This window comes from Hoplias malabaricus, chromosome 5, assembly GCF_029633855.1.
Source record: "Hoplias malabaricus isolate fHopMal1 chromosome 5, fHopMal1.hap1, whole genome shotgun sequence".
Lineage (NCBI taxonomy): Eukaryota > Metazoa > Chordata > Actinopteri > Characiformes > Erythrinidae > Hoplias > Hoplias malabaricus.
The window spans coordinates 39,897,932-39,918,536 of NC_089804.1; the positions used below are offsets into that span (position 1 = coordinate 39,897,932).

At 39.8% G+C, this 20,605-nt stretch overlaps 2 protein-coding genes across 2 annotated transcripts; both read right to left on the reverse strand.

Annotated features, from left to right (window-relative positions):
- Nucleotides 1–898: 898 nt before the first annotated feature.
- Nucleotides 899–12,447, reverse strand: phtf1 (putative homeodomain transcription factor 1). Its single transcript, XM_066672890.1, has 17 exons — nucleotides 11,753–12,447; nucleotides 10,058–10,173; nucleotides 9,512–9,568; nucleotides 9,345–9,414; nucleotides 8,945–9,103; nucleotides 7,737–7,941; nucleotides 7,284–7,395; nucleotides 7,004–7,204; nucleotides 6,029–6,274; nucleotides 5,673–5,801; nucleotides 5,224–5,493; nucleotides 4,623–4,754; nucleotides 3,973–4,059; nucleotides 3,492–3,647; nucleotides 2,461–2,556; nucleotides 2,142–2,267; nucleotides 899–2,054 (listed from the first exon to the last, which is right to left on the reverse strand). Exons 2-17 carry the CDS (start codon nucleotides 10,085–10,087, stop codon nucleotides 2,034–2,036), a joined length of 2,097 nt encoding a protein of 698 aa, XP_066528987.1. The 5' UTR covers nucleotides 10,088–10,173; nucleotides 11,753–12,447; the 3' UTR covers nucleotides 899–2,033.
- Nucleotides 12,448–16,343: 3,896 nt separating this feature from the next.
- cishb (cytokine inducible SH2-containing protein b) lies at nucleotides 16,344–20,406 on the reverse strand. Its single transcript, XM_066671594.1, has 3 exons — nucleotides 20,068–20,406; nucleotides 18,580–18,755; nucleotides 16,344–18,166 (listed from the first exon to the last, which is right to left on the reverse strand). Exons 2-3 carry the CDS (start codon nucleotides 18,725–18,727, stop codon nucleotides 17,685–17,687), a joined length of 630 nt encoding a protein of 209 aa, XP_066527691.1. The 5' UTR covers nucleotides 18,728–18,755; nucleotides 20,068–20,406; the 3' UTR covers nucleotides 16,344–17,684.
- Between the last annotated feature and the right edge of the window lie 199 nt (nucleotides 20,407–20,605).

Sequence of the window (20,605 nt, forward strand, 5' to 3'; positions counted from 1 at the left end):
AGTAAAGCTCCTGGGTTATTAAAGCTGTCATGTGATCACCAGAAAAGCATAAGACTAAATTCATTTAAAAGTCTAAATTAAATCTAAGATGAAAGCTGTATTAAATAATGAAAAGTTTAAATTAAATCTAAAATCTGTAGTAAAGCTGTATTAAATAATGAAAAGTCTAAATTAAATCTATATATTTTAAAGCTCTATTAAATAATGAAGTCTAAATTAAATCTAAGATCAAAGCTTTATTAAATAATGAAGTCTAAATTAAATCTAAGATCAAAGCTTTATTAAATAATGAAAAGTCTAAATTAAATCTATTTTTAAAGCTCTATTAAATAACGAAAAGTCTAAATTAAATCTAAGATCTGTAGTAAAGCTGTATTACAAAGTGATAAGACTAGAGGTTGTAAAGCTGAACAGAGTAGTGATGACTTAAAGAAAGCTAAGACTTGTAGTAAAGCTGTAATGAGTAGTGGTATAAGTAAAGCCAAGACTTATAGTAAAGCTGTTTACTCAGCATGGACAGATTAGACTAGCAGACTGTGATGGACTGGCACCTTGTCAAGGGTGTGTTCCTGCCTTATGCCCTGTTATTTTGGGTAGGCTCCAGATCTAACGCTACCCTGAACTGGATAAGCAGTTACAGATAACGATTGACCGAACAAATGAATTAATAAAAAAGTTCTAAAGATCTTGTATGCAGTGAAAAGTCCTATACAAAATCTCCTCTACTTAGTAATGATATATATAATTATTCTGCTGCAAGTAAATTAGTAATAAATATTTTATATTAATAAAAGTATTAAAAATGTTGTTGTAATGGATTATAAAGTTTGAATAAGAGTTAAACGGTGTTATAGTTCTGTGTAGGAATAAGACTTGCAGTATAGCTGCTATATGTAATGTGCAGTATAGTAGGACTCAGTGATAAGGCAGATGGTAACCTTAAATGTACAGAAAATATAGACATAATTAAATCCAGCAAACAGCAGCTGGATAACACCCAGCTGGACAAGAGCTGCCTTGAGTGCAGACACCGAACATAATGGACAAGTGCTCAAATATTTAGCACTCATCAAAACCAGTTCTCAGTGGAGCTTATGCAACTCATCAGTATTTGAACAAATGCCAACGTCAGCTAGAACATGTTTAATATGAAACCAAGTGCTCCTCCAAGGAGACAAAAGCGCAATATCTCCAGTGCCCGTTCTCACTAAACAGGCAAACGTTTATTGATTTTTTTTTTCAATTTTACTGTCCATATCCTCTGAATGGATCACAAGGATATTGACTGTCATATTCATCACTTTTCTTTATAACACATTCACAAGGCACTTAGTGGCTTTCTCCTCAGTGGTATATGCCTGAAGTGGAAGAGATTCTGTGAATTCAGGGCACAGACTGGAATGCAATATCAAGTTGATTTGCGTTTGCAGCAACATTGGCAAGTGCATTAACAGCTTTCCATAACATCTAGAATCGGCTAGAGTTGTAGTATTTTCTACCAAAGTCGAACTATGTAAGGGACACTCTGGCACTTAATGTGTGCTTTCACATATTAAAGTTTAATCTATTTTCTGGAGCGTTTTAGGTTATGAAATGGAAAAATATATATAAAACATAAATTAATCTTAGTGCCTTCCAAAGCATGAGTCAAGGATCCTAGAACAGAAGACCAAGCACTGTGATTCATCAGCTTTAGGTGCATGGTAGTTTTCTCACTCAAAACAAGCTGGAATATAGCATCATGCATCTTGACAACCATGCCCATATGAAAATAATAATATGCTTATTTTTCATATGTTCACAATGCTTCTTTCAACAACTGCAGCAAGGAACCAAACATATATGTGAAAGCACTTCAAATTGAGTTGATTCTAGATGTCGGTACAAACAAGAAAAAGAGGCACAGGAATGCATATTTTTGGTCAGTAGATTTGCACAGATGTAAGAATGTATGCCTGGCCAGTGCTTCAGAAGACAGCAGGACAATGTCTCTCTGCACAGTGTGCAATAGATCGAAGTGTAGTGGTTTCACATCATGGTTTGATCTTCCAAAGCTGCATAAAGAAGAAAAAGATTGCCATTATAAAAATGTAACAGTGCACACACCGAATAGAGAAGATTCACAAGTGCCATTTACTCACTCTGATATTAAAGCCCAGCAGGTCGCTGACCACAGCAGACACCGCAGACAGGATGACCACTCGTGTAATGTTGTAGATAAGGGGGTTTACTGTCAGTCCCAAGAGACGAAATGGAGTGTCCAACTCCTAAAAGAGTGAGAGGATTGTAAAAGAGAAGACGATGATGATGAGGTTAGTGTAAAAAACATGCATTTTGTGAAACTACATTTCCAAAGTAATTAAATGACTATTAAAACTACTCTACTCAACTGACTTGAACACTACCGCTGAGAAATATATTTAAAAAAAGATAGAAATGTAAATGTAAAGACAAACTTACTTTCAGTAATTTTGTGGCCAGTTTTAGTACATTGTTGACTATGTTCAGCTCATCTTTTTTGTCTGGTTTCTTTTCCATCTTAAGATACAGGTTTATCTGGTGAAAAAATATATAAAAATAAGACCAAGCATGGTAAAACCGCCTTAAGGCTCACAGTTTCATTTTACTTAACTGTTGGTTTGTCTGCATCACTATTTTCAAGGAAATTACTGCATCTAGCTCTTCTTACCACGACTGTAGGTGTGCAGATGGGGGTGTGTGCATGACAACCAAATTGTCTTTACATTAGCATGTACACAGTCCTCCAAATGTGTTCTTATACACTGATCAGCCATAACTTCCATGTTTTTACACTCAATATGCACCAACTGTATGTGCACTTTGTAATTCTATAGTTACAGTCCATCTGTTACTCCAACCTCAAATGGTCAGGACCCCCACAATACAACCAGAGAGCAGGTAATATTTGTCTGGTGGATTATTCGCAGCACTGTTGTGACACTGGTGTGGTTGTGCTCTTTATATTATGCTGATAAGAGTGGATCAGACACAGCAGTGCTGCTACAGTTTTAATACCCTTGTGTCACGGCTGGCCTGAGAAGTGTCCATCCACCAAAAAAAGCCAATAGTGTCCTGTAGGCAGCATCCAGTGACCACTGGAAACTAAATATGCAGAGCAAAACAGGGACTGCAGTCTGTGATTCTAGAAATAGAAGTGTTCCTTTATGATCAGTGGAGCTGAGAGAATGGACAGGGAGTGTAGAAATAAGCAGATGATTGTAATGATGACTGATATAAAACAAATAATAAATCATAGATGCACTGGACTTACTGCTTCAGTGCTTTTGAGAAGTATATATCTGAGTAGAGAAATATTTTGTGGACGTATGAGTGTATGTTACCTACAAATTTAATACTTGTTCAAAAATGAGCTGTAACCTTAATTTTAATGTTAACTTTCTTATTAATCTAAATTCTTTTCATGTTCAGTTAGAGGAGCTGATACACTCTGTATGTATGCATATATATACCTGCTCAGTGAGCAGCACAGAGGCATTGCTGTATTTGTGATTGATTTCAGCCCCGAGAGTGGCTAGTCTCAGCAGAAACACTAAAAGAGCAGCACCCCACACCAGCAGCTCCCAGTTAATTCCCGAATCCAGAAATGTATGGTGACTGTGCAGCAACTACAGCCACAAAAACAGGACACACATGTCATGAACAACCAGTTTCACCATCTTAATAGCATCCACATTGCTACCACAAATGTTTAATGATACATGCAATCAAGCATCATCTCATTATTATTTAGATGGTTAAGATGGATACAAGTTTAAAATGATTCCTGTTTAATTATAAATGTATAGGATGTTTTTCAATATAAAACATAAACAGCAATTTAGCAGAATTTATATATGCACTATGAATACATATCATTCACATTATGTGCAGATGGCATTTTGATAAGAAAATTCTCTGGTGTCTTGAGGCATCTTGGATTGTTTTGCTGACCTGAGCACATATGGTGAAGGCGATGGAAAGTGCCAGAAGGAAGATGGAAGAAACAATTACATCCACCGAACGCTGCGGCCCTCGTCTCTGTGACAAAAAGGAATAAGTCTTTTTCAAACAGCTACACATTTTTCACAATTGCATTCAATACTTACTATCAATGTATTGACGAGGGAGAGGAATGTGCACATAATTAAATCAAGTGGAATAAATCATATTTCTGAACTCATTTATTATATGTATTTGAAATTATTTGTATTATTTTTTGGTGAGGAGTTTGTATGTTCTCTCTGTGTCTGCGTGGGTTTCCTCCGGGTGACTGTCTGTGAGGAGTGTGGTGTGTTCTCCCCGTGTCTGCGTGGGTTTCCTCCGGGTGACTGTCTGTGAGGAGTGTGGTGTGTTCTCCCTGTGTCTGCGTGGGTTTCCTCCGGGTGCTCCGGTTTCCTCCCACAGTCCAAAAACACATGTTGGTAGGTGTGTGTGTGTGTGAGGGAATGTGTGTGTGTTGCCCTGTGAAGGACTGGCGCCCCCTCCAGGGTGTATTCCCGCCTTGTGCCCAATGATTCCAGGTAGGCTCTGGACCCACCGCAACCCTGAACTGGATAAGCGCTTACAGATAATGAATGAATGAATGTATTATTTTTAAATACCTTGAGGAAAGATCGTAGAGACAGCCACATCTTGATGTTCTGCACTTTCTTCAGTCTAAAGTGAGGTATCCCAGATTTCTTGGCTTTCCGTGCTGATGTGATGTGGCTGAAGAGTTTAGCAAAGAGTAACCGCTGTAAAAGACATTTCATAGATGTTACAAACCTCCAAATGTTGAACATCTTGAAAAGAGATGAGGATTTTGCTTTATTCCTGCTCCATAGGTGGGTAATAATATCAGATTATTTAAGAGCTACAAAACTAAACAAGTTACAAACAAGTTTAAATAAAAACAAGTATTCACAGTTTGAATAAAACCTTACAATTTAAACAACAGTACATGTACAGCCATGTACAAACCAGTCATTCTTCATCTCAAACATACTATTCAACCTTAAAAGACGAGGAGCTTCGGAACATAAACAAACCATAGAGAACTGCAGTTCCCCATAATTGTAGATGTTGCTTACAGTAAGTAATGCCTACATTGCTTACTACATAAGCAAACTTTAGATAGCAAATATTTTAGCCCATTACGTCTGGTGTAGGGAGGATAACGCGTTAATCCGATTTAGATAGAAATATCGCAAGCAGCATCCTTACTTGTTTATAAGTTCTCTCAGCAACACACATCATGAAGAAGAAGAGACCAGTCAAACAAATTCTCTCCACAGTGGTGATGACAAAAAATGTGTATGAGCCAGAGCTGGGCTTCCCAACAGCCACAACAGCCAGTTCATGGAGTGTGATGGAGCTGAGGTGGGTCATGTCCAGCTGCTGGGCGAGACGAAAGGAGAACGGGAGCAAGGTCAGCGTGGCTGTAACCAGCCCTGCCAAAATCAGGTAGCCCATTCCCTGCTCCACAACTTTCACCTGCAAACAGGATGGTAGCAGAGAGCAATAATAAACTGTGAGCAAAAAAACAGATGAACCAGTTTTTGAACTGGTTATCAACCATTATATGCTTTGTCCGGTCAAATCTTTAGCATCTACAAATGCGGTACAGATTGAAAGTCTTGAAACGGTTTGATTTAAATTTATGACAGACTTGCCCGAGTGAGAATGATGCCAGAGATCTCTAGCACAGACATGTCAGCCTTCTTGCACTCGCCCTGCTCCCAGATGATGGCACTGACTCTGTCCTTGGAAGGATGGCAGGCTTGTAGCCATGAGAGCTGGTGCTGAGGTAAACATACAAAGACACTGTTAATACAGTTTTCTAATTTCCATCCATCCTACTCAGGTTTGTGGTGCGTCCGGAGCCTAAAGAGTTTGTCTTCATTTTAGGGTATGAGCTACAGCTTTGACATCTTTTTTTGAAATTGAACATACATGAGTAATAAGTATTACACACCTATTAATCTTAATATCCAGTCACTGTTAAAACATATATCTGGACTGGACTGACCTGTGGGAAAGCCTCCTCTTCGTCACTAGTAAGGACATTAGTTGGAGGGAGGGTGTGGTTATGAGAGTGAAGTTCCTCCTCCCCACTATCGCTGCTCGCTGAAGAAGCAGAGTCAGGACCCTGCAGAAGCTCTTCCCAGAACATGTCATCCGAGTCAGAAGCAGGTCGTGAATCCTCTGACTGCCGCAGACGCTCCACTTTCAGCGGCATCACTGTGCTGACTGCTGTTTCTGCATCATCTGCCTCCTGTTGTTGACCATACACATGTCACCAAACTATATCCAATAACTGCCTACAACTGTTTTCGTTAAGTCCTCAGTAGTTGACTAAACAGTGAAGTCATTTTACCTTTTATTTGACCATGGAACTAATGGCATTAATTCCATGTTTTTTCGAAATATATAACAACAACAACATGTTCCACAGTATGACATTATCTAAGTAAAAGCATTTCTCTGTTGTCTGGCATTAAGGCTAGTTTACTAAAATATGGCTTTATGGAGGCTGTGCTGGCAAAAATTAATCAGCGAACAATGGTATCAGTGAAAAAAAAGACTTTTAAAGGTGAGTGGAACATGTATGGCTCAAATAGGGTTTTGAGAGGGATGTACTAAGCATGTCTCCTGTATTCATGACAGGCTGACAATACACGTTCATTCTTACTGGGAGGAAACACAGTATTAAGAAACACAGCTGCAGCTTTCAACAGGAGCGCTGTTGGAGTGATATAATCCTCAGCCATCCAAATAAAAACTTGAAGAGCAGAAAGATCAAAGCCTTATAAAGATGAAAGTGGGTCAAAGGAATAATTTTCTGGCTAGTCTATTTTACTATACCATGAAAAAAAGCATGTTTGTCATTTGTAAAATGCATAAATATAACAAACATATTTAGAAAAATATAAGTGATGTCCTAGACTTAACAGTCATTTTTTCCCACTGCACTGCATAACATACTGTATCACTGTGAAGATACCTTGTTGGTTATGCCTTGATGTTGTATTGTGGGTGCAGTGGAACATGTGGTGACATTGGGAAGCCTCTTCCTGAGTCCTGGAACAAGTTTGGCCTGAGCAGGTGGTATAGGTTTGCCTCTTTCTTGTTCTGTTTCCTCACCTTCCTCTTCTTCACTGGAGAGATCCTCAGAGAGTCCATCCACAGAATGCCTTATGGAGTTCTAGGTCAAATGAGATAAAGTGTCCAGTAACTATTCATTTAATACCGATCCACATTACAATAAGAGAGAAATTTATTACCTGGCCTTTCTCAGACTTGAAGAAGTGCTGGCCCTCCTTAATGGGCCATGGTTTGAGGGCTGCTCCTCTATCTCCATGATCTCCTTTTTTACCTCCTCTAGACTTCCTCTGTCTACAGGAAAATGGCAAAGCAACCAGCAGGTATTTGATACTCAGTCGGAAACAAGAACATTAACGTCAACCTTACAAGCTTAAAACAAATTACATGTTTTTAAGAGCACGGTTAAAATGGTTTTAGGGAAAATCCTGAGTCGTGGATCTAGATTAAGATCAGGCTTAGTCAGCATAAATAGTGTTTAAGCACTCAAATGTAAATAAACACAATATTCCATGGAACATTTAATTCTTCCCAGTAATTATTTCAGCCTTTAGTTAAGAAAAACATTGCAAATAACCTGCAATATTTTGTAAGATGTAGAATGCATTTGCATGTAAGAATCACAACCAGCAAACCTTTTTCTGCGAGCTGGGCTTGTAGCTCGGCTATTGGTCCGACTTACGACAGGACTGGGGAAAGGACTGCCATCAGAGCTCCGGCAGGATTCTGTGGATACTATTTGGCAGTGTACTGTTCCGAGTAACAGCATTAGGCACATTGGACCCACAACCTCACTAGCAGTGGCTGTAGGCACATCTATATACAGCACAACAGCTGCCACTGTAAAAAACAGAGTGGAAATGGGTGCTCAGTTTTGCTTTTTCAGCAAAGGCATTTGAAGGATTTTATGGCAGAATGATAAAAAGGAAATAGGGAAGCTACTGTGTTTTCTCCATACTTCTCATTCTCTTACAGTTAAAGCTGTGCTATTTCACAACTATTAAAAGAAAAAAAAGAAAAAAAAAACAGCTGTGTTTTGTTCCTGTGAGTCATAAACCTCAATATTTGTGAAGAATAACTTAGATAACTTCAATATTGTGTTTCTCTCTGTAGCTTATGTTGCCTTATTTCAAAGTACAGAGGTACTTTTTGACTGAACCATTGCTTTAATTTGCTTTGATTTATACTTCTGAGACTCTCAGAATGTGTGGCAATTGTGTGATATACTGTTGCTGCCAAATAAAAATATGTAAATCCATGTTTGTCCATTTTTAGTTTACCACATCATTTGAACAGAGCAGCTGTCCTTCATATTGAAAGAAAATTTAATGATGAAATAAAAGCTCCAAAAAAATACTCAGGCATCAAAAGTGAAATAGAGGAAGTATAATTCATCCATGCTTTATATATGTATATGGCGGCACGGTGGTGCAGCAGGTAGTGTCACATTCACACAGCTCCTGGGACCTGAAGGCTGTGGGTTTGATTCTCACTCCGGGTGACGGTCTGTGAGGAGTGTGGTGTGTTCTCCCTGTGTCTGCGTGGGTTTCCTCCAGGTGACTGTCTGTGAGGAGTGTGGTGTGTTCTCCCTGTGTCTGCGTGGGTTTCCTCCAGGTGACTGTCTGTGAGGAGTGTGGTGTGTTTTCCCTGTGTCTGTGTGGGTTCGTAGGTGTGAGTGTGTGAGTGAATGTGCGAGTGTGTGCGTGTTGCCCTGTGAAGCACTGGCGCCCCCGCCTTGTATTCCCGCCTTGCGCTGAATGATTCCAGGTAGGCTCTGGACCCACGGCGACCCTGAACTGGATAAGTGGTTACAGATAATGGATATATATAAAATAAAAGTTACCTTGCAGAAAGTACAACATCAAAATTCCAGTGGCAATGCATTTGGAGGTGACCTGGATCCACCACTTAAAGAAGAATGGGTAGAGGAGAACCCTAACCAGGCCTTTACGAGTCAGAGCAGTCCATGGGCTCACTGGTTTGGCCTTACTAAAAGTGGAGCCTGAAAAAGAAGTCATTACAAGAAGCAGTTACATGCAAGCACTGATTGATGTGATTATGCTGTATTTTTATCTACCTCAAGCAATCTCTGGATAGGACCTCTGTCCTCATGCTGGGCTAAGAAATTTCTCTGCATTCTCACATCATACCCATAATAATTACAGGAGCAAAAGTAAGCAAAACTGGTTAGAGCAGCACCGAGCGCAATTTAAACCAACAAACATCCTGAAACAGAAACTCACCTCTCACCAGGTCAACATCTATTAGGTCGGGCTTGATGTGGCCAGTTCTTTTTGGCTTGTTCCTAATACCCTAGAAATCACCACCAGATATATCAGAGACATTACAGTCACAGCATGCAGTAAACTATTTACCTTTCCACAGAACGTATTTGTGAACGTCCTCTTACCTTCAGTTCAGCTTGCTCCAAAGATTTCTCCCATATTTGCTGGTCATAGGCTCCAATCTATGAGATACCACATGAATATATGATACAATTTCACTGTTATCAGCTTTGGTTCAGTTAAAATAAAGTCTAATGTCATTGCTATGTTAGTAGTATATGTGAGTGCTTCATTAGGAACACTGCTGTGCATCAAACATGGTGGGTTTCTGTCCATCTCAAAACCGATTCTGATGTAGTTCAAGTATCAACACAATATGAAGGTATAGATATAGATGTATCTAAATGAACCAAAAATTACCACCAGGTATTCACAACCTCAATATGTTGTGTATCGTGCTGATGACTGGCTCACAAAATATATGTCATAATTGTGTCATATGTCACTTGTTTTCCCACATATTTTGATTTGATCGCAAACTTCTTAGTATGAACACTAAGAAAACCAGGACTAAAACGTAACGTGTCATTTTCTTGTTTGGTCCCAACCTAGGGAAAGCAAACTACAAACAGAATCACACCCTTAGTCATCACATAAACATAAACTCTCACCTTTTCCTGATACCACGCTATACTTGACATTGTTGAAATAGGAAGATGGCAAAAGCCTCCAGTCAGGTCATCTGACTCATCTCCTACAGTAGCTAATATTAGGCCGAACCCTCTCCCTAAACAAAAGACGAACAGGGGGAAAAGAAAGGGTATTCAGCCATTGTGTGCAATGAAAACAAAGACATATTTACTCAAAGTCATCTGGGAAGGCATGAGCAGTCATATGAGCCAATTGGAAAAACAGATGGGGACTCTATACACACACTGGAATGCATGCAATGTTATTACACCATTGTTGTCTGCTGAAATAATTGAGAGGAATCATTTACTCATTTTTTGTTAGAAAGACAAATCAGAACTTTTGTGAACAGGAACTGTAGGAATTATTTTCTTGATTAATAATCAGGTAACATTATTATAAGATTCTAAATTGAAATTTAATTCATGGAACAGCATGTTTCATGCTGACCCTATAGAATTTGTGACCATAAGGCATTATAATGTCACATCTTCAATCCAGAAAATAATACAACCACACATCAGGGTTCATTCATTCATTATCTGTAACTCTTATCCAGTTCAGGGTCACGGTGGGTCCAGAGCCTACCAGGAATCATTGGGCGCAAGGCGGGAATACACCACACTCACACCTACGGACACGTTTGAGTCACCAATCCACCTACCAACGTGTGTTTTTGGACTGTGGGAGGAAACCGGAGCACCCGGAGGAAACCCACACAGACACAGGAAGAACACACCACACTCCTCACAGACAGTCACCCGGAGGAAACCCACAAAGACACAGGAAAAACACACCACACTCCTCACAGACAGTACACTATAACATCTATAACCAGTACACTGGTATTGGTGTCATATGTAAAAGTTATTTATTAGGGATGCGGCAGCACAGTAGCTTTACAGGCAGTGTTACTGCCACAACTCCAGGGTCCTGAGTTCACCCCTTGCCTCTGGTCACTGTGTATAAGAGGTTTTGGCGAGTTCTCCCCCAGTCTTTGGGCTGTTTTTTTTCATGTGCTTCTACCATCAATCCAAAAGCATATGTTGGTAGAACATTTGTGCAAAACTATGCACAGATGAGTGTATGAGTGACTGGGTGTATGTGCTGATCCACTACAATGGACAGTGTCATATCCAGGATGCCCTGCAATGGACTACCCAGTGTTTGTGATTCTACTCCCCACAAAACTGATCAGAATAGAGCAGTTACAGAAGTTAAATGACTGAATGGATTGAATGGATCGTTTTTATCAAATATGTATTTCCAGTTAGATTTAGTTTTCCATAAAAATATTGAATATCAGCAAGTAATTCAGTTACTGCTGCATCCATGAAAAGTAGTAAACTGCAGTATGTGGTTTAATGTTGATTAAAATGATTGCTAGCCATTTAAAGAATGTGCACCACTAATGCACAGTCTGTCTAAAAACATCATGCCTGGACATAAATACAAACAGACTACACTGTCTAAATATGCTCTGTACAGATAGCTAGTAGTTTAAGATTATGTGATATATCGCTTTCCATACATCTCAGCTCTAATGTCATTTGCTGTAACACCCTGTTTTAAAATTGCTCATGAAGGACGGGTATATCAAAACTATATAACCTCTATAGAGTTTATCCGCTCGCTTGGAAAACAAGCAGCCCTGGTTCACTCCGCTGTAAACTTACCTGGAGCAGTTACTGTAGACTGGAGGTCTGTTGGTTTAAATTCTGTGTAATAAATACTGGCAGCATTTTAAGATTTAAGAGCCAAGGAACTATTTCCGTCATTGTCTGAGTCAACTCCAGCTAACGTTAGCTGGCTAGCAAGTAGCTATGCTACATTGTAAACATACAACGAATTAAGCTGTCTTATCGCTAGCAAGACCCACTATCCTGTTCATATAACTTAGTTTTGTAGATATTCTAATCACAAACGTGTTTAAGGCTATGACCTACAAATGATTCAACGTCATGAAAAACCTAAGTAATTAATACGAATAAAACTATGGGCTAGTGCGACTAATGTTAAAGCTTAGCTGTGCCTAAATTTGTAAATATCAAACACGGCCGCTGTTGTGAAGTACCAGCTGATACAATATGCGTCTGTTAAGCCCTTAGTTTGATATAAAACTTCTCAGATTTGGTTAAGTTTAAAATATATGTAGTTCCAGCCACTGCTGGTTAGTCTCAGTTTTGATAACGAAGAGAAACCGAGCAGCTGCAGATGCCGCAGAGTGAAGTCAGACTGTGTGATTTAGACGAAGCTTTCAAAGTAAAAGAACACAGATAACAAATCAAACGCAATTCTTCATAGTTTTTTTAGAGTTTGAGAACCATTAGTAATCATCAGCAGGTAATAGGGCAGTGACCAAATAAGCACCGTGTTTTAACGGGAGTTTATTGTTAAATACTGTATGAATATGACTGTTTCCTTTTCCGACCTGTCAGAATTTATAACAGCAGGGGGCGCTGCAGTACAATGTGGATAATATAAAAATCCCGTTTGAAAGGTATTCGAGCTGCAAGCCTGCAGACCTGGGGTAAGTGAAGAATAACATACTTTTAAGACAATTGGGAATGGGGACTATTTTATTTTCATGGAAATAACTTCTAAATATATAATTCCAAGGAACCCAAATGAGATTTAATGACTAATAATAAAGGTGGACTTAAGAACATTCATTCAGGTTTATTACATTTCTGTGAATCTTACAAATAAGTTAAATATTTAAAGCAGTCATTCAGAGTGTTTTGACGTCTAAAAATTCCCTCACAGGAAATTACAAGAGAAAACCTATGAATATAATGAAAGAAATGTAAAGGTAAAGTGATCTATGCACTTCCCAAATAATATAAACATGGCAAAACATTACAAAGAATGAACCTGATGCTTAAAATATGCTTATTAGAAGTGATAGTTAATAATAACTGTAGCTTTAAATGAAGATAAACATAGATATACCCAATAAACCTATTGAGAAAAAATCCCAGTTACGTTAGTCCTCATATCTCAGCTTTGGGATGAGATAGGCTGAAAATAATCACACCCCTGTGTAAGTCAGGACCTGCTCAATCAACATCGTGAGTTTGGAAGAAATCTGAGACGGTCAAAAATTTAGTCTAAAAAAACACAAAGGGTTTATTGGATGTATAACAAGCTCATAAATTTAATTCCAATATAATACTGTAAATCAAAATTGTCCCCTGAAGAAATCCAGTTTCCTGATTTACCAGTGTTTTACTCTGAAAAAGTCATATTTTAAATAGCTAATAGAATAGAACCAATTTGACCCTTTAATCAGCATTGTATAGATATCTTTAAAGGGTCATTCGGTATTCAGTGAAGCATTGAATTTTAAACCCCCCAGAATGACTGCAGATGTTACTATATAATTTAATAATGTAGACCTGTAAAAAAATGGAATTCCAATGGAATGGACAGTTTTCTCACTGTCTGTGAGGAGTGTGGTGTGTTCTCTCTGTGTCTGTGTGGGTCTCCTCCGGGTGACTGTCTGTGAGGAGTATGGTGTGTTCTCCCTGTGTCTGTGTGGGTTTCCTCCGGGTGACTGTCTGTGAGGAGTGTGGTGTGTTCTCTGTGTCCATGTGGGTTTCCTCCAGGTGACTGTCTGTGAGGAGTGTGGTGTGTTCTCCCTGTGTCTGCGTGGGTTTCCTCCGGGTGACTGTCTGTGAGGAGTGTGGTGTGTTCTACCTGTGTCCGCGTGGGTTTCCTCTGGGTGACTGTCTGTGAGGAGTGTGATGTGTTCTCCATGTGTCCGCGTGGGTTTCCTCCGGGTGACTGTCTGTGAGGAGTGTGGTGTGTTCTCCATGTGTCCGCGTGGGTTTCCTCTGGGTGACTGTCTGTGAGGAGTGTGATGTGTTCTCCGTGTGTCCGCGTGGGTTTCCTCCGGGTGACTGTCTGTGAGGAGTGTGGTATGTTCTCCGTGTCCACGCGGGTTTCCTCCGGGTGACTGTCTGTGAGGAGTGTGGTGTGTTCTCCCTGTGTCTGTGTGGGTTTCCTCCGGGTGACTGTCTGTGAGGAGTGTGGTGTGTTCTACCTGTGTCCGCGTGGGTTTCCTCCGGGTGACTGTCTGTGAGGAGTGTGGTGTGTTCTCCTTGTGTCTGCATGGGTTTCCTCCGGGTGACTGTGAGGAGTGTGGTGTGTTCTCCCTGTGTCTGCGTGGGTTTCCTCCCACACTCCAAAAACACACGTTGGTAGGTGGATTGGTGACTCAAAAGTGTCCATATGTGTGAGTATGTGTCGTCCTGCAAAGGACTGGCACCCCCTCCAGAGTGTGTTCCTGTCTTGCGCCCAGTGATTCCAGATTGGCTCCAGACCCACTGCAACCTTGAACTGGATAAGCGCTTACAGACAATGAATGAATGTAGCAATATTTCCATTTGCAAGGAAGGCCAAAGTGTTTCATGCTTCATTGAAATGTTAAATGTAGCTTCATATAATATTGCATTTAGAAAGTTTCATAGTAACATTTTAATGCCATTTGTCACATTACCCCATATTCCTTTAACATTATTCAAAGAAAGTTTCATCCTAACACTGAGATAAACAATAGCATAACCATAGCCAAAGATATGGCATTGTTAGTTGTTAACTGGGCCTATGTTTGTAAACCTACGGCTATGCTTGCCCAGTGCTGAAGAAGGCACTGTTATAGTGTAATATTAGCCTTTGCCAAGTTTATTTTGTGTACTGTGGATTGTGTGTGTGGCCTTTGCTTCTAGGTTGGAGAGAATATAAAGAGAGCTCTACTTCATCATTGGTCAATAGCTGACCAGAGGATTGCTGTTGACCATATTTGATGCTATTTGGATGCTGGACTATACACAGCACACTAGCAGTGACATTAATATTGATCTTGCTGTAAGTTTGGTTTTCCAAAAATATGTAAGAAACACAAAAAAAATTGATGAATGTTGGATGACTAACACAAACTGGGCAACAATAGATGGGCTACATCTTGGGGTTCCTGGTCCGAGTCCTAGCAACAACATTTCTGTGCTTTTTTTGTAATTCCCCTACACTACACATCCACGTCTTACCCAGACCATGGAAGGAGTATGTTAATTAGTTAACAAGTTGAATCAGGTGTGCTAGATGAGAAGGTAATTCAATATACATAGTATAAAGTCACCAGGACTGGGAATGTGAACTGCTGTAATACAGTATATAACTGTGAAGATATACATTTATCAGGTTTTAAATATGTTGACCAGTTACAGTATTTGGGTATTTCAGTATTGTGCTTAAGGGTCTGTGTGTTTTTGTAGTTGCATATATGGCTGTGTGTATATTGGACAGAGCAAGTATACAGTAGCTTATACTGATTTATTAATAGCAGTCTCTCTGGCTGTAATCCAACTAAGAGGCTTTTTCAGGGCCACTTCATGGAATCCAACTCAAGTATTATGTCTCCTGAAAACATCCCCTGATCCCCTGCTCAATGACTGTAAGCTTAAAAGAATGTTTTTATATACTGTGTACTGTAGGCCTAATGTGTTGCCATCACCATATTTGGACTATGACCATTTGGAATGTGAATACTGTGTATAATCTAAAAAGAGTACAGGGTGATTTCATTTCAGCTCATCGAGGTGCAAAATCCAGCATATGAGTCACATATTTAGAGATCTTTCAATGGCAACAGGTGATGTAGGGATTGTCTAAAGCACCCATATCCCTGGAAATGTTTTGATACCAGGTGATAAAATCTGAAGCTCAGCCTACCTGGAAATGTTTATTTTATGGAACAATGTTTCAAAGGTACATTATGAATTAAGTCATCATCTGCTGATTTCAGTGATGTTTCTGGACATACTGAGTTCACCTACTTTCTAGAAAACCTTACTCTATCTAGTATGTGCCTGTAAATATGGTTATGGACTAGGGCTGGGCAATTAATCAAAAATTAATCGAAATCGACATTGAGAACTTCCAATCGACATAATCTTGTCTATATCGACTGTACCAATTATTTTTCTTCTGTTATGTCCCCACTGTGTTTTCGTGTACTGTCCCTTTAAAACCATGCTACCAAGCTGTAGTCACGTGATTCTGCCTCTATTTTCCACATGAAAGCAATCTAAACTCAGAGGCCGACCAAACGATTCGAGCAGCTCGTATCAAAGAAAATCACAGCGTCTGTGGTTTGGACGTGCTTTGTTTTGACTATAATTAAGACAACACTGAACAAAAGTTTCAGTTACCAAAGCACAATCACACACTAAATATAAACAGTGCTCAAAAAACAAGAAAAGATCAGGATTCCAGCAACTTTAGAAATATCCCAGTTTTAATACTGGAGCATATTTACGGTACAAACCTCGTCACTGAACTATGAGGGTCAAAAATAAAAAAATAAAAACAGTCGTTCATTGCTATTAATCGTGGTAAAATGTACAATTATTCGTGATATTGATTTACCCTCATATCGCCCAGCACTATTATGGACACTGATTGCTTGTGCATTCTGAAAAGAATCATTTTAGTACAAGACAGTCTTTCAAAGAATCACTCAGTCCTATTGTTTTTGTGATTATTATTGTTTTAGTTAGGGCAGCATCGTGGTTGTGGGTTCAAGTCCCGCTCCATGTGTCTGTCTGTGAGGAGTGTGGTGTGTTCTCCCCATGTCTGCATGGGTTGTGAGTTTCCTCCGGGTGACTGTCTGTGAGGAGTGTGGTGTGTTCTCTCTGTGTCTCCGTGGGTTTATTCTGGGTGATTGTCTGTGAGGAGTGTGGTGTGTTCTCCCTGTGTCTGCGTGGGTTTTCTCCGGGTGACTGTCTGTGAGGAGTGTGCTGTGTTCTCCCTGTGTCTGCGTGGGTGCTCCGGTTTCCTCCGACTCAATATTATTTCTGTTAGAAACAGACAAATAGATAGCAACAAAACAGAACAACATAATTCATAGAAACAAATTGATTTACTAAAAATTTAAATATTTACAAAAACAATATTCAAGAATGAACTCCTCGAAGTGAAGTGTTCATAAAGTTGCATTGTATTTCGCCTGAACACATATTGTTCATTTGGAAAACTGGTGCAGGAAGCAGTTCCTCATTGCTGGCTTCGGCCTGTACTCTATAGGTAGTACTAATAAAATCTATCTGTTTTCTAACACTTGTGGAGTCTAGAGTGTGGTTGTAATTTTACTCTCAGAATGCCAGAACAGTCTGTTCCTTCATAACTTGTGTCAAAATGCTTTCAGGACATTGCATCAAGTGTTTGGCATGAGCGACTAATGGTCTAGTAGCAAAGTTGATATTTAGTCAAGGTTTGTGCTGCAGTCTTATTCAATAAATACATCAAAAGTCAGCAGTTATGTAAAAATAAAAAGACAGATCAGTGTGTTCTGTTTGCTACAACTGTAACTTTAGGCCTGATTGTCTTAACAATTAGTCACAGTGCATTTTAGGGTATATAGCTACGTGTGCCTGGCTTTAGTCAGTCACCTATAAACCTATTGTGCATGATCAGCATGATTACACCATTCAGAATCGCCAAGATCAAGTTTATCCAGCACAAAACACAGACACAAAGTCAATTTAGCACCCAAAACTGAAGCCAAGTATTAGGCTAAGTGATCCTTTCAAGGATAAGTGGCTCCTATCAGACTTGAAAGGGATAGTCCTGTAAGTAGAGCAGCAGCAGGCGAGGCAGAGGCAGCTGTGCTGGACAGGCTGCGTGCCTGTTTATGGTGAGCCGTGTGAGGTGCTGTAAGCTGGGGAAGCTTTTAGGTCTGTGCAGAGGCTGCCTGAGCTTTAGCAGAACAGCGCTGTCCTTAAGTGCTATGGGAGTTTCTTCACCCAGTTTGCCCTTCTCCTCGCTCCCACCATTGCCCACATAGTGCTGCAGCAAGCTGGGCACGCTGGGGAAGGAGAGGAGCCGAGGCTGGGCTGGAGGGCTAGAGTCCAGACGGAAGCGTCCACTGCTGTACTCAATACGTACATTGGTGGGACCCCGAGACGTTTTCACTGACAGAGTGAGCATGTAGTGGGGGTGACTGCTGTCCCGCACCAGAAACGTCCCCTCAGCCGCACCTGCTAGTGCATCCCTCGCCTCACCAGCTGAAATACTCCCCCAGTACCAACCTGCAATAAAACAAAGAGGATGCCTGTACAGCAAGTGTTTGTTTGGTGACTTTCACATTTGAAATGCATATATCATTATATCAGTGACAGCAATGTAAATAGACTGCAACCCAAATGTGCCTGTTGTTTTTGAAACGTAACCATTGAGACTAAATCCACAAAATGAATATAGTTTATAACATCACAACTGCAGCTAAATTAATAAAATATAAAGATATTAGGACGGTAACCCAGCATACGCTCTACCACAGCATAAACATCCATTATTGATCAGTTTAAAAATATTTGATTTAAACTGACCGATCATCTGTCAGATGTGGATCGTTTAAATAAACATTTTCTAATATTGATATAGCTCTGACATCTTTGTTTGTCCCTACCTGTTCCTGACTGAAAGGAGAGGGGTGTTCTACCTGAGATATGCAGGTGCTGAAATGTAGCAGTGATGCAGCGTAGGTCCTCAGACGGGTCCCAGGACTGAGGAGAGATTGACTGCAGAGGGATCAGCTGATTACAATGGCCTTCAGACCCTGCTCCGTCGTTTGAAACTCCGGCAACCATCACTGAGCACAGCCCTGGCAATGGAGGCCTTGAAAAACATCAGTAAGAGATGTAAGAAAACCACAATAGTAAGAGCCCTTGTGTGTGAAACCTTGAGTAACAATCGGGTATGTGTGAGACCTAAGCACGTTCCTCTCATGATATAAAGTTCCTATTTGACTTACTAGTGTTTAATATATTCACAAAGAGACTGTTTTCTCTCAGTTTGATCGTACAATATTGTCAACAGCTTTAAAGAAATCTGTAAAGCGTAAACTCAGGGCAGCTGTGGCAGGAGGAACTCCACAAGATATGAGGAAGTAACACTGACTCAGAAAAATAAAAACCTAGCCTCCTATGGACAGGAAAATTGATACGACTTTGAACAACAATCATTCAGCTCATCGTTAAAAGCTCTCACTGCTGAACCTCACTGATGAGTGGTTAATGTTGAGCTACACTACTACTACTTACAGAAAGAAAAGGACATGTCTGCGGAGCGTACAGTGAGAATAATCAAGAGTGTGTGTTTCTCAAGCAGCCCATAACACAAAGACCATTTTAAACAGCGGTCAGAGTGGATGCTTGTATTCAGTACCTCTAATATCTGCTGATAATGATTTTTTTTTGGCTGAAGGTTGTGTTCAAAAAAATATTTAGATTCCACACCCATGACTAGAGTTCTTTGTGAATGATAAAGAGGACAAAAAGACATAAAACACACCATATATATTAGAATAAATAATAAAAACACAATTATAATAACATTTTAAAGTAATTGAATCCAGCACATATCCGCCACTCTAAATGAGCTAAAATTATAAAAAGGCAAAATTGTTTTAATGTTGTTTTTTTACCAACCGAGGCATTTTTTGTAAAGAAATCATAACAAAGAGAAAAGAACAAAGACAAATAAATAAACAAATAATGTGAAACAGCAAAATAGTAAAAACACGTAGCTATGATTCGTTGCTACTGCGTTTTGAATATTTATTAAGGCTAATAATAAAAAAAAGCTCCAGAAAAAACGAATAAAATCTCTGTACCTTTCCCTAAATTTAAATGTAATAAGTGTTTATCAAAAAACAGATATTAGTGACCTTCTTTGTTTATAATCAATGGCTAATTCACATTAGACGACAGTAGTTATATGTTCCACTTTAAAACAATAACGTTATAAAGTAGTGAAAGGGAAATACGAATAAATTAGAAAAAAACGTGTATAAAATGTGAATAAACGCATAATTAAAACGCTTCTCTATTAATGTGGGTGAGTACTGACCGATTCTGTAACTCTTGGTTTAATTTTAGGCTGAATATCTAGTTTCTGAGGGAAAAATGCTGAACCGGACACTTCTTACCTCTGCAAACACGAGCATCACGAACTACCGTTATTCCCCCGCGGTGCTCTTCCGCAGCCAAAAGCTCTCGGCGGCGCCGGGAAACGAACAAGGAGAGGGAAACTCTCCGCCGCTGACATTGTTCTCGTTCGCGATAATGGCGACAAAAGCAGCAGTAAATCACCGCGACGAACAAAAATCCTGTCAACGACGCGACATCTCTCTCCAACGAAGGAACGAGGGAAAGTGGCCTTTAATGTGAACAGGGTAAATCCAGAATCCGAGAACCCCAGCGCCCGGCTGTTTAACGCATTTCTCAGAGAGCTGTGGGGGAAAAACGGTTTTAAACGTTACGTTCTCGCGAGGTGCGAGCGGACCACGGTTCCGGGAATCGACTTCTAAGAAACGGTGCTTTTTCAATGTGTGTGTGTGTGTGTGTGTGTGTACTTGTCTTACTCCCCATATGAGGACCATAACCTCACAACATGAGGGTTTGTACAAGTAAGAAACTCGAAACAGGCCTTGTTTTCACCACAGCTTATTTAGTTAGACCTATAAT